The following is a 14,232-nucleotide window of genomic DNA, read 5'->3' as shown; positions in this document are numbered from 1 at the left end:
TTTGCGCTGCTTGTCTTCAGGTCGTTGAGGTGAGTTTTTTCCCCTAAGGGTTAAGGAGCCTCCAAAGCATGCACACCTTTTATCATGGTCTTAACTGACTGTGGTATTGCAATATTTTGCCAATTCAGGAGCTTTACATTTTGTCTTGGGTTGTTAAGGACCTATAGATCTAATGCAAGGGGGAAATGTGCTATTTAAAACAAATTGACAGGAGTTTTCATTCTTTTTTTTAAAATACCAGACCATGTGTGATAATTTCACATGTTCATAAATTTTCACTCACCTTTTCCTCCAACACCATCTCCCACAACCTCTAATTCCTTTTCTATAATAATCAGACTGTTTCACATCTCCCTTCTCTTCCAACCCAACTGCCTTTCTGTGTCCACCCGTTTAGCTCAACATGCCACTGTCACCTGTCATTAATACTACCTTGTTTGGTGTTGTGTGTACTGTACCATGCATGACCAAACATACCTTTACCTGCCTCCTTTACTGTTTTTCTGATAATCAATATGTGAATGGCAATTACAGTAGGGGTACTTGTAGACATCATTAATGTCACACCTGGCTGTGTCAATTTACATCTCCAAATGTAGGAGAAATTCATGATACACTCTATAAGGTACTACTGTGGATTTGCTCTTTGAGGGGTGATTTATTCCCTGTTTATATAAACTGAACTGTTGACAACTAGAAGCCCTGGAGTGGGCTAGATATGTCTGACATTGCCCCCAATCAATCACTGGAATTGTGGGGTTATGTTGGTACATTATTTTGATTTACACAACAATTTCAGAGCAAAGCGCCTGTTTAGTTTAAAAGCAATCGGCTTGTTGTTCAGTTGTTAATCTTCTCTTAGCTTTGCCATCTAAATTATCCATAAATGTTTAAGGAAAACGTGCATATCCATCATATCCAAATTGATATGAACTCAATTTGTGTTTGACAGTAGCACAGATTTTACATACAATATGTATGCAATGTTAAAAAGGGCCATCAACTGTTACAAGTGATTGCCATGGAAGTTGCAAAAATCACAAAAATATATTTTTATTTTCACACGACAGCATAATTGGTAATAGGTATGTCAGCACAACAGTTCCTTTGAGACTGCAAACCTTGGTAAAATACTGCAACACAAGGCCTGGGGGCATTTAAATTTGCAGCTCAGATCATTATAACATATAACTATTTTTGCTAACCATAATTATTTTTAATGAAGACGTGGCCTGTTTGATCTAAGTTAGTCTAGAAATAAGGCATGGCAACACCCTGTGACAAGGTGTAATCTGAAATGTCATCGTTAACAAAGTGCGACCCACGTGCCGTCTGATCTGATCTTAAGTTCCAAGATGGATTCTGCAACAGCTCTCATACAGTTGCTCAGGCCGTAGAAATCTTCCATAGCCCCCGTCACTACCACTGTCATCTGCTGTCAACCGGAACAGACAGGCATCTGCGGCTGCTTGCACACACACGCAGTCATACACAGGAACAGGGCAACAGAATCTCTACACCTCCAAACAGGCTCATTGTATGTTGCACACCTGCTCTGTGTTCACCAGTCAGCTCTACAATCATTCAGGGTACTTCTCTAAAAATAATCACCGTGAAGCAACACACACACACGTTGGGCATGAATTATGGAAGAAAGAGGAGAGAGAGAGACATTCAGGTCAGAGTCAGACCCAGTTCTAAGAGCTCTGTTCCCTAAGGATGATACTACTAGACCGCTGCATTAATATTCAGTTTGTACCATCCAGCACATCAGACCTGTGGTTATCCATTAGTTTGAATTTACTGAACTTGAGGATTCCCAACCAATTGTTATGATACTGTGTTATAGAAAATGAAAGAAAGGATAAAGATTAAAGAATGTATTTTCATATTACACTTGTTTGGCTTGACAGTGTCTCTGAGCGAAATAGCAGTTGTTAAAGAAATGATACTGATAAATATTGCAATCTGTTATTGTTTTACTAATGGTAGGATCTGCATACACATCTCTATGATTTATGACATTTTATAGTTTTCAGGGTTCGCTCAGCAGTCACAGGCTAAGCCTTGCATGGTAATAACAACAACAACAACGTTCTGGCAACAAACAAAAAAAAGCGTGCAACATTCTCTGAGGCAATTAATTAGGCAAAATAATTATAATGGACCTTTGTGGGCAGATGACGGTGACATTTACATATTTTGCTCGCTTTTTGTCCAGAAGTAATATGAGTGTAATGTGATGAGTTACAGGGACTATAAATATAATCAGGGAAAGTTACATAAGTAGATAGGGTTTCTTTTGAACAGTCTCTTTCTTTTTGTGACCATTCTGTAAAACAATCTGTTCTGTGGAAACCTGAGCAGAAAGACTGCGATTTGTTCATTACTCAGCACAGTACACTTGGCCTCTGTGGATACGCCTGTTTGTTTCTTGTGTACAAACATGCATGCGTGCACAGATTACGAATTTGATCGTTAATCCTAAAATCCATATTTGTGCACATAATAGAGTATAGTGTTTTGTTGCTATGTATTTGTGCGTATGTGAGGACCTTCTCCAATATTCCCTGGCTCCAGAGACCTGACCTTGGAGTGTTGTCTGCTTAGTCAGGGCCACTGCATCTGCCCAAGTCTGTGCAAGTCACTGCAGTGCTCTCTGCTCTTACCTGGGCATTGCAAGGTACATGATCCAGCAGCACAACCTATATATAACCCTGTGTTTCATGTCTTTCGTTCTTTCAGTGGTGATTGTGTGTTCAGCATGAGTAACATCTACGAGTCGGCAGAGGCCACGCTGGGCTTCATCAGCTCGCCGTGTCTGACCAAAGTCGAGCTCAGAGTGGCATGCCGGGGAATCTCGGACCGCGATGCCCTCTCCAAACCAGACCCCTGTGTAGTGCTAAAGATGCAGTCACACGGCCAGTGGTTTGAGGTACGATAATGCTAATGGTTTTACATAAGGGCACAGTGTGCTCTTCACAGGTCACACAAGCAGAAAGGAAGATCCAATTACACGTGAGTGGGAGTGTTAATTGTGTGGAAATATCCCGCTGACCCTCATGAAATTGAGTGAATTTATTTTAACAACTGAAATAAACCATGTTCTACTACAATATTATATTTCAAGTCAAATCTACCCACTGGACACTAATGGTTTCTCATTTCTGGCATTTTACAGTTTATTTTAAATAGCACTGTATTGCAAGCAGGCTGTTCGGTTCAGCCGTCATTGTTTAGTTTTGCATCAATTATTACATATTTTTAAGTGCTGGTCTATATAAATGACAGCTTGTAGATTGTATTTGATTTCCCTCTGAGTCTGTCCATGACCCAATAATATACTTGTCACACTGGAAAGGTTGCTGCATTGACTTTTACAACCCAGTTTCAAATGATATTCTCAAAGACAAGCTCTTACACATTTCCCTGCTGAGAGCGCCCAAAATGATTCAAGAACATAACTTCATTCACGTCTAACGCAACAGTGAGCGACTGTAATCAACGACCTGTTGTCATGCAGAGGTGTGATTGTGTCATTTCTCACCTGCGCCCCTTTTCTCTGTTTACATAATGGATGCTCATTGTTTTAATTGGAAAAGCAGACTGATTTTTGAAATTAGATTTTTCAAATGCATATTGAAGCCTGTCCTTTTGCTCTCCAATCCAACAATCCAAAGTATATTTAAGTGAGAAATTTACTATGTGGAACAATTACTCTGCATGGTTTGTTACTGTAACCTCTGCAGAGTACTCAGAAAACTGCAGGATTATTCACTCTTTGAACAACTCTAAACTCCTGAACTGTGCTGATCTAGGCTCTGTGGGCATGTTGATGATAAGCCTTTGTACGAATGTGGAGAGGGATAAATGCTATCAATGTTCATCAGATTGTGATACTTTTAATGGGATAATTGTTGTGTGTTTGTGTGTGCTTCTTTGTGTGTTTAATGAGGAGAGATGTGTGTTATTGATGTGACTGGCTTGTGGAGTTATGTGGCACTTGCTGGTGTCTTAGAGTGAACGGCTTATCAACAATGAACTCGGACTGTTGTTTGTGTTGGATTTGTTTTGATGGCGCCGCTGACAAAGACATTTTTGTAGCCTGGATTTTCTGTGAAGCAGTTAGCAAAATCTGAATCAATGTTGCAATTATAGTTTCTTTTTGTGTAGTCAAACAGCTTATGCGATTTTTGCCATCAAGGAAAATCTATATTCTCGATACTCAGATTGAGAAGTGTAAACAATGTGGTAATGCCATTTAGGGTAATTGCGCCGATGCTATTGAGATCTGCAATCAATGCACACTGGCAGTGAGTGAGATGTTTATACTTTATTATTCCACTTTTGAAGAATTGAACAATTGATTGAAAGTCAAACTGTGAAAATAACAACCACTTTGGCTGTGAAATTGTTTGTGAAATGTATTTTTGTTTTGTAGGTGGACCGAACAGAGGTGATCCGCAGCAGCAGTGGTCCTGTCTTTTCCAAAATCTTTCTTGTGGATTATTACTTTGAGGAAGTCCAGCGCCTTCGGTTTGAACTTCACGACATCAGTTCTGGAAACAATGGCCTTCGTGATGCTGACTTCCTGGGATCCATGGAGTGCACACTGGGACAGGTTAGTGCTCTCCGGAAACAGTCAGCACTTGGCCTGATGGGAAAATGTATGTGATGGAGCCTGCTGGAAATAGCTTCTCCATTTGGTGTTACTCAATCCGTTCAAGGTAACCGTGTGTAAGTGGTGCATGCAAGTACATCTGTACTTCCTATTTATATGCTATATATAATTTAGAGAATAGAGAAGTGAAATGTTTACGTTTCATGTCCATCATATTTAGTTGTCTCTGCTGGGGGTTAGACATGACTGAGTTCTCCTTCTCACCATAGAAAATAGAAATCTGATCATAGCAAAAGCATTAACCAAAGTGCTGGATCCATTTTATGTTCATTATGTTCTTGTAGTTCCTATAATGGGTTTAATGTAAACAATTGGATTACAGGTGCATTATGTTGCTTTTCTGGCACAGGATACAACAGCTGTTTATCTCCATGGATATGTTATTGGTGTGGTCCTGGAGTGTCCCACACTATAGCATTAAACTTACAAACAGGTGACCACCAGGCCAATATACACATCAGATCAGTGAAGGCATGCCCACTAGCCATAAGAATGCATGTTAATTGAATAAATGCATAATAGCTCAGTTTAATGCCATACTTTTGAACTTCCATGCAAATCAATTGCATCTCAATTGATGTAAGCCGGTAGAGGACGCTACACCAGAAATGTTACATAGTACATACCTTTAGAATAATCTATATAGGATATAAAAATGTCTTGGGTTCTAGGTGTTGAGAGCAGTACAAAATCTACCCAGACCATCAAAAGGGCTTTGAAAAGTAAGTATATTTAATCAGTTGTAGAAATATAGGCAGAGGGTTCATCCAGAGGGGTGGTTTGACATTTTGACAGCAAAGGACAACTTCACATGGAATGCTTATTTGATCAAATATCATCTGCTTTGAGTTCCGTAGCTGCTTTATATTCAGTGTTGAGATAACTCAGACAAATAACCTTAATGAGCACCACATTAAAATGCAAGTGTGACTTGTTAATTAGCATATAGTCATAAAAATCACATTTCAATTCACAACTAATCATTTCAGTGGATCATTTTTACACAGAAAAACAAACATATTTGACCCAGTGCTATCTTTACATAAAAATAAAATTATCTTTTTATCCTACATCTGCGTTATTACTCACAAATCACAGTTTCTTCAGTGCTCCCATTTCATTTATTTTAAGACTGAGACAAAAGATAGGTGTAAAGTCAAACAACCAAAACAAGTGACTCACAGTATCTCAGATTCTTTGTTCATTTGCTGACATTTCTAAGATTGAGTTTTCAGTTTGTCAATACAACAGAACTAAAGACCAAAAAACAATTACTGCATGCTCCAAACCATTCCCCTCTCCAGGAAGATGACTGAAAAAGGGCTCGATGTTTTAGAGGCTGACAGGATGTACTTGTGATGAAAGGAAATAAGAATAAAATTTGACAGGTGCTGAGAAAGGTGATTGCATGGTTTAGTTTTTTTCTGTTTTATGTCAGGTGTTGGGCGAGGAAAAGAGCTGTTATACCAGTTATTTTCTTGTCTTTTCTTGTTTTTTTTTTGTTTTAGATTGTCTCGCAACGGAAACTGACCAAAGCCCTACTCAAACAAGGCAACACAACCGGAAAGTCTTCCATAACGGTAACATTCTGACGCCCCCTGGCACTTCATAATTATTTGACGGTGTTGCCTGTTCAATTTGCTCTGTTCCTAATTTCCATCTCATTTTCTTCTTCCTTCCTTTTGACTTCTGCCACACTGTGCCCCACCTCCACCTTTCCCTCTGTGAAGGTGACAGCCGAAGAGTTGTCTGGTAACGATGATTATGTTGAGCTCTCCTTCAGCGCTCGCAAGCTAGATGACAAGGTCTGTGCGCTTATGAATGAGCGGGAGCTGTAGTTCCTGGTTTAGACACAAAAGACAAATTAATATTTAGAGATAGGCGTTTTATGTGCGTCCCATGAGTGTCCGTCAAAGAGCGGGGGTGGAGGGCTTTGGGATTTAGTGATGAAGTAACTTGCACACTATTCTCCAGTACAAGGTTGCTTATAGAGATAGGTGGGCACTCCCTGTCTCCCATTTCTAAGTCCTATCACAGACCCCTCGACCCCCCCCCGGCCCACCCCCACACAGATAACTTTATTAATTTTCTTCCTCCATGCACACACACATGCACACACGCAGCTACGGATGACTAATCTCAACACAATGTGCCGTCGGGGGGAAAGATGGTAGAGAGAAAGACAGCAAAAGTGGAGTGGAGCATGTGGAGAGGTGGAAATAGAAGAATAGAGGAGGGACGTAATAATTTTGTTAGTGCATGAATGATTTATCGCCATCAAAGAAAGTTCTGAGGCACTGGGTTACTTGCATGTTTCTCCTCCTCCAAAGGACTTCTTCAGCAAGTCAGACCCCTTCCTGGAGATTTTTAGAATAAACAATGACGGCACAGAGTCACTTGTACACAGAACTGAGGTAATCCAGAGTAAATTCACTAACTATTAGACACTGCTTTGTATGTACTTTACTTATGTGTGTTGTATATGTGCACAGACGGTGATGAACAACTTGAGTCCAGTCTGGAAATCCTTCAAAGTTTCCTTGAACACATTGTGCAGTGGAGACCAAGAAAGAGCACTAAAGGTGAGTGAAAATAGCATCTTATTACTGATTACACAGTCATTTTAAAATTTTGTCTAAGAACAGTTTGTTAACTTCTCTCTGTGGAAATCCTGCGTCATAATTTCGTTTTTTCTCAGAGATGTACGTCTTCAAAAGAGGGTGAAAGCAGTACACTACTACTGACGTGTGTTTGGGTTTGATCCAGAATATAACGTAGAGAAATGACATAACAGCACTTACTCTCAAACTATGTTATGGTCCTTTTGCGGTCCGTGTTGGTCACCTATTTGGGTTATTTCTAGTTTAATTTGATTTAGCTCTAGTTGAGACCTGGCATAGTCCTCTTGAAGACCTAGTTTAGATATGGTGGTACTCGGAAAGCCAAATATCTTCTTACATACCAACTTGGGGTGAAAAAGTTTAAGAACCACTGAGTCAGCGAGTGCATTGCATGTGCACTTTGTGTATGCATATAACATGAGCTTAAATGGTAAGCTTTGCCTACTCACAGTTGATCTGAGGTCAGGCGCTGCTCTATCGGAAGACAGTGTGATATTTAAAGAGCCAAGCACACGTGAAAGGGCTCAGTGGTTGTCCTAAAGGCCCACCTTTACTCTGCAGAAAAGATTTGTGTGTAACGCGTTAAAGCTGTGACCGCACGTCAGATCTCGACAGTTATTCTTTTCATGAATAAACATGAGCTTGTTCATTAAATATTCAGAGGCGTCTTAACTCGGCATGGCTCCTGACAGCAGGAGAAAGGGCTCACACACACACACACACTCATGCCAGTGGCTATGGTTTCCAGGGCTACCTGTTTGAAGGATCAGAGCTATAGTGTGAAATGGCAGAGCTGAGATTTCTATTCAGACCAGAGCTTCCTCTTCACCAGGCTCTTAGCTGGCCAATGCATAAATGCATTACCCCTTTCTGCTGTGTCTGGCTGTCTCTCCTTTGTATCGCCCTTATCAGTATCAACCCTTCACTACTTTTCTCTTCGGCCACGTGTCCATCTGTCCATCTACTCCAGCTCTTAGTATTCAATGAATGAAAGCTTCTTCATTAGACTCACTCACCCTGCTACTTGGAGTGTGCAGGGCTGTGAGAGGGGGACTGCCCTTCACTCGGCAGCTGAAATTACTGTCCAGAAACAAAGCCCAAGTGATGAGAATGTGTACACTTCAGGTGAAGCCTCTTGGAGCCTGAAGAGGAAGTAGCAGGATTACAGTCTATTGAGATTTTTAATCAAGGCCCAGTTCAGATCATTGGTCCCTGCCATGACCTCATAAGAGAAGGTCACAGAGCTCTACAGTGTAATGACTCATTGACTGCCATTAAAACCTCAGTTCCAGAGCATTTTTCTATTTATTCATGTGTTTCTCAAGATGACATTATTGACTAGTATTGATTGTAGAGGCTCTGTGGAGCCGCTTTCAATATTTGTGCCTTGTGTCACTTTTTGAAATTTATAGTTTTTATGCTCCCATCAGCCTTGGCCTTTTGACCAGTGAATTTTATCAATGATTGAGACAATTTATCTTGTTTGTTGCTCTCAGAGGAGATACCAAACTATTGTACATAAACTGGGACCGCCTCCTCCTTCACACACAAAGCTGTCGCTTAAGCTGCGTTTCACTCAGCATCCTCAGATTAATATTTCACCGCTCTATTGCCCCCCCACTAACACCTCTTTATCAATCATTCAGCATGGCATTTCCCTGCATGCCTTCAAGTTCATGTATGTGTGTCGAGGTGACAGTGTTGTAGCTGCTCTAACTCTAATAATGGTTGGAATATGCACATGTATAACTCTTGTTCCAGTGCACCGTGTGGGACTGGGATTCAAATGGGAAACATGATTTTATAGGTGAATTTCAGACCACTTTCAAAGAAATGAGGGCAGAACAGGAGGGCAAACAGGCAAGTAGACCAGTGCTGGACACAGGAATGACTCAAATGCATATTTACATTTTTAAAAACATCTAATCTAATAGATCCAATGGGAGTGCATCAATCCAAAGTACCAGGTGAAGAAGAAGAATTACAGAAACTCTGGCATGGTCATCCTCAATCACTGTAAGGTAAAAAAACCAGATCATCTTTTCTTTCAAGAACACTCCACAAGAAGAAGCTACTATGAATTTAAAATCATGCTTAGATAGATAGATAGATAGATAGATAGATGGATAGATATTAATGATGTGTTTATCTCATAGACTTCAGAATAAATCGTCTTTACATCTGCATATTTAGGTAGTATTAGTCTGTCAGGGAGTAGGGCTATGCAGCTCAGCTCCTCTTTTCTCCGCTCATGTTAAGCAGCAGTTCACCTTCACTATGTGCGTCCTATGGGATCTTCTACACACATGAAACATTTCTTACTCATCAAAGGTGGAATAACAGTTAAATGACACACTGTGAATAATGCATGAATGTATTGGAGTGCATTTTGATTTCACCTGCATTAATTGTTCACTGATTTGTGAGCCCTATGTATGCACCTTTATTGCCCCATGTTAAATTTAAGATTTGATTCTAAATAATCCATGTGCTATTTGGATATTATTTTGACAGCAAAGCTCCAAAGAACAAAGACAATGTTATGTTTTGCCTTTGGGATTATGAGTGACTAATTAAAGCATATAATGGATCTCATAATTTTCACTGTTATACATGACTGCACATTGTTTAACTATGACACATTTCTGATTTCCATGCTTCTCCCAACAGATCATCAAAATGTACTCTTTCCTGGATTATATCATGGGAGGCTGTCAAATTCAGTTCACGGTATGTTCCCTCCAATGCAATCCCAGCACATGTACATGTTTTTTTCTATGCTCACCCATGCTGCGTGACTACATGTGTGTGTGCGGCTATGTGCTCTCCATCCCAGGTGGCCATAGACTTTACAGCGTCCAATGGGGATCCCAGAAACAGCTGCTCCCTCCACTACATCCACCCATACCAGCCCAACGAATACCTCAAAGCGTTGGTGGCTGTAGGGGAGATCTGCCAAGACTATGACAGGTTTGAAAGTGCTCCCATCAATCATAATCCACATTCACACATTTCCAACCTAGATATCCTCAGAAGAGTGTCCCTTTGATGGAAAGTCGTGATAAATCACTCAGTTTATCTAATAAAGTCATAAATATTGCAACTTTGGTTTAGCCCTCCTTTTGTGTCTTTCCAGTGATAAAATGTTCCCAGCATTTGGTTTTGGAGCGCTGATTCCACCTGACTTCAAGGTAGGACATTGGCAGTATGACAGGCTGTCCACTTGTTTGTGAAGTAACCGCAAGAGCTTGAGCTGGAGTGTAATTCAATATTTTAAGTTTTATTTTGAATGAAGCCACAGCTTGCTTTTGATCCAGATGAAAGGCAAATGCATCTGTCTACCTGTAAATTGGACTGAATGTGTTCTTGATGTATTGTAGGTTTCGCATGACTTTGCTGTGAACTTTGACGAGGACAATCCCGAATGTGCTGGTAAGGTCCACGCACATTCATTCATTTTCACTATTGTAGACAGCCGCCTGTGCCATTTTTCTCCTTCTATACATCTTCCCCCACTCACAGTTTGTTGCTGTCTGGCTTCCAATCCACACATACAAACACGCTGCTCTGTGATCGTCACTAAGCTGCAGGAGGCATTTGGGGCGGCTCTGAGATACACTGAAACATAACACTAATCTCTATGTGTGAAATGGGCTTCTATGCTCTTTTCCCAACATAGCTGCATAGTGTGTTTTTTTTGTAACTGCCCAGTCACCTTGGAGTAACATCACATGCAGCAGATGCTATTTATTTTTGCATGTAGTTTTGCACGTACAGGAGCCTTGACAGTGCGAGGTCAGCATTTCGGTTGTACAGTACATAAACAAATGACTCACAAATAAAGCTTACTGTGTCTTCTCATAGGAATCCAGGGCGTCGTGGAGGCCTATCAGAATTGCCTTCCTAAGATCCAACTGTATGGACCCACCAATATTGCCCCAATCATACAGAAAGTGGCCTCTTCTGCCTCTGAGGAGATGCACACCAAGGAGGCTATGGTAAAGCAGACATAGGGAATACAGGAAAAATCACATGGCATCATTATTGAAGGCTTTCAACTGACACAGAATATAATTGCTACGCTCAATGAATACAATGCCACCAAAATAAAATGTTATACAATGGAAGCTATTGGATGCGACAGAAAAGATTGTTCGCCAATAGATATTAATTAAATTTCAGTCACCAAATTTGTCTGTCTCTTTTAATACCTTCCGCTTCCCCCCAGTTCTCCAGTGGATTAGAATGAGTTTTATTCAAATTAGCTTCTCATAGTCGCTCAAAAAAATCGAACCCCATCAAAAATCCAACAAGTTTCCTTTTCCCTCCTCTCCCTCCAGGAATACTTTATCCTATTGATCCTGACAGACGGAGTGATCACAGATATGGCGGATACACGGGAAGCCATTGTGCATGCCTCCCACCTGCCCATGTCCGTCATCATTGTGGGTGTGGGCAACGCGGACTTCACCGACATGCAAATCCTGGACGGAGACGACGGCATCCTGCGCTCACCCAAAGGAGAGCCGGTCCTGAGAGACATCGTCCAGTTTGTCCCCTTTAAAGACTTCAAACATGTGGGTGTTAGCAATATGACTGGGTTCTATGGGAGATTTTGTGTGGAGCTAATTTCACAAGGAAATAATGTTGAGAAATAGGACAAGCTAAAAATACTGGCAATTTAGCAAAATGTGTCAGCGCTGTAGAGGATTTTTGTATGTAGCTATTTTTCACTGTCGACATGCACAACAAGTGTACCAACTATAAGCAAAACACTAGATTTATCACTTTTACTCCATGAACTGGAGTATGAGAGATATATTCTGTAAAATGTACCTAAAGTAGGTCACAAGTTTTGTTTTGTTTTTTACTAAATCGTTTACGGCTCTCACAACTATTACACATTGATGACTAAATGAGGCTAAACACTAAAATGTTGTATTTGCTGTAGTGTTTCACATAGCCATGACTGTAGTATGTACTGACATAACATTAACGTTGCTTTCTCTTATTATATTAGACAAAAGATATTTTCTTTTGCCTCATGAAATATGTAACACCATGAAGGAATTTGGAGAGCTATATTCACTTTCAAATTTGTGTGAAGTTACTGGCACAGACAAACTAGCCCAAAATACGGACAGGCTACCAGCTTTAGAAGTGCTTCCGCTGTGGATTTGAGCTGGTGTGTGGGCGTATGTAGGTGTCTGAGACATATTTTGTCTTTAAGGAGCGAGTATGTGGGTGTAATATGTTGGATGTGCTCATCAAAAGAGATCAACTATCAGGCAGATGCCTGCGTGTGTCATTATGTGTGTCGCATGGCTTTAATTCAGTCTGTATTTGACAGCCTGTTTGGCTGAATTTGTTATGGTGCGTTTGGTTTGTGACAAGTTGAGAAATCAACCAATTACAGCGGGGCTAAACAGGACGCAAGTGTGAATTTCCTAACTAAATGTCATCTAAAGTACAAGCAGGGTGTAGTGAACAAAAAGGATGAGTTCAGGAAGACAGAATAGAGCCTGTGTGTGGCTTGGAGTGGTCAACAAGAGAGCTGAGCTAAAGACAAAAGGGAGAGGGGGAGTGTGTGACAGAGGTGGAGAGGTGATTTTCTGCTCTGTCGTTTCTTTTCAGAAGGGATTAGCAGGACGACGCTACTGTGTGACAGGCAGAGAGGGGGATAACAGGTAGATTGAACTGAAGAAGGAAAGGAAAGAAGACTAGGAGAGAGGAGAGGGGGGCTGAGGGGGCACACGATGCATTGTTTCTGAGAATAAGTAGAAGAGTACAACAGGCTGTGGCTATTTTAATATTCATTTGTAGCCTACATTTATGTAGTTGGGGTTGTACATAATGTTATAGAATATTATTGCCAGTGTAGGACATATGTTGGATAGGTAACTTGCATTTACTACCAACTTTATATATCAAAGGTTCAAGCAAGCAAGATGTTACTTTGTAAAGCAAAGAGTCTCCAATTTCAGGCACTTTAAATGTTGCTTAAAGGAGTTAACTTGTTAGTTCATTAAATCTCATCAAAGTTGATGTGATGCATGACAAATGCATAGTAGTAGTGCAACTCTCCGTAATCAGAATGATGTTCCAATCACATTTTGTCATTTGATAAGCACCTATAGGAACCAGCCATGCTTCTAGAGGACAAAAGGGTGAAAGAAGGGATGTTCTTAGGATTTATCAAATAAGTGTGTCCAATTACATCACTCTGGTCCCATCGCATCAGAGGATGAGGCTCAACAGATGTGTTATGAAGCTCTGTGTGACCCCAGTCTTTCTCACCATGTCTTTCTCTGTCTAGGCCTCCCCGGCTGCTCTGGCTAAAAGTGTTCTGGCAGAAGTCCCAAACCAGGTGGTGGATTACTACAATGCTAAGGGCATCAAACCCAAGTGTGTCTCAGACTATGAGACTACAAGAACCTTCAGCCCATGACAATGGACTGCTTTCACACACACAAATATAATATCATATATATACTGTACATTGATGTACTGTATAAGGAATATACAAAGCACAAACATACTACATACAGTAGTCTAGCTCAGAGATTAGTTTGTTCTGGTGAAACAGTTTGAATTATTCCATTGATGACTATTGCATGCTTGGCCTCAATGGCATCACATGGGAAATATTAAATACTAATTACTGTTTATCTGAGAAATGTTTATAGAACCAGGGGCAGTATCCTGGACCAGCATGCACTCAGACTATTAGCCCACCCAAAGAAATGACGCTGCTACCTTATTTAGATAACTAGCAAGTACATAGAGCTAAAGTTGTGTAAGTAGGCAAACCCAAATAACTGCATCCAGACTGCTTGGAATTAGCATTGCAAATGTTATTTATGGGAATAGTAGTGTTCCTAATAGTGTACTGCATAACTGCATGCATAATTTAGTTTGGCTAATATCCAA

At 40.5% G+C, this 14,232-nt stretch overlaps 1 protein-coding gene across 1 annotated transcript; it reads left to right on the top strand.

Moving 5' to 3' along the window:
• The first annotated feature begins 2,606 nt into the window (after window positions 1–2,606).
• cpne4b (copine IVb) lies at window positions 2,607–13,753 on the top strand. The gene is made up of 16 exons (XM_055225222.1): window positions 2,607–2,683; window positions 2,764–2,935; window positions 4,442–4,621; window positions 6,190–6,261; window positions 6,412–6,486; window positions 7,012–7,095; window positions 7,174–7,263; window positions 9,064–9,162; window positions 9,237–9,323; window positions 9,973–10,032; window positions 10,139–10,272; window positions 10,439–10,493; window positions 10,683–10,734; window positions 11,167–11,300; window positions 11,643–11,879; window positions 13,619–13,753. Exons 2-16 carry the CDS (start codon window positions 2,765–2,767, stop codon window positions 13,748–13,750), a joined length of 1,662 nt encoding a protein of 553 aa, XP_055081197.1. The 5' UTR covers window positions 2,607–2,683; window position 2,764; the 3' UTR covers window positions 13,751–13,753.
• Window positions 13,754–14,232: the final 479 nt, after the last annotated feature.

The sequence above is a fragment of the Periophthalmus magnuspinnatus genome, chromosome 11 (assembly GCF_009829125.3).
Source record: "Periophthalmus magnuspinnatus isolate fPerMag1 chromosome 11, fPerMag1.2.pri, whole genome shotgun sequence".
NCBI lineage: Eukaryota > Metazoa > Chordata > Actinopteri > Gobiiformes > Gobiidae > Periophthalmus > Periophthalmus magnuspinnatus.
This window is presented reverse-complemented; position numbering and strand designations above follow the sequence as displayed.

Coding starts and splice junctions, on each gene's coding strand:
- cpne4b (XM_055225222.1), top strand. CDS start 2,765: ATGAGTAACATCTACGAGTCGGCAGAGGCCACGCTGGGCTTCATCAGC. Junction 2,936..4,441: donor CACACGGCCAGTGGTTTGAG/GTACGATAATGC, acceptor TTTGTTTTGTAG/GTGGACCGAACAGAGGTGAT. Junction 10,494..10,682: donor TGATTCCACCTGACTTCAAG/GTAGGACATTGG, acceptor GATGTATTGTAG/GTTTCGCATGACTTTGCTGT.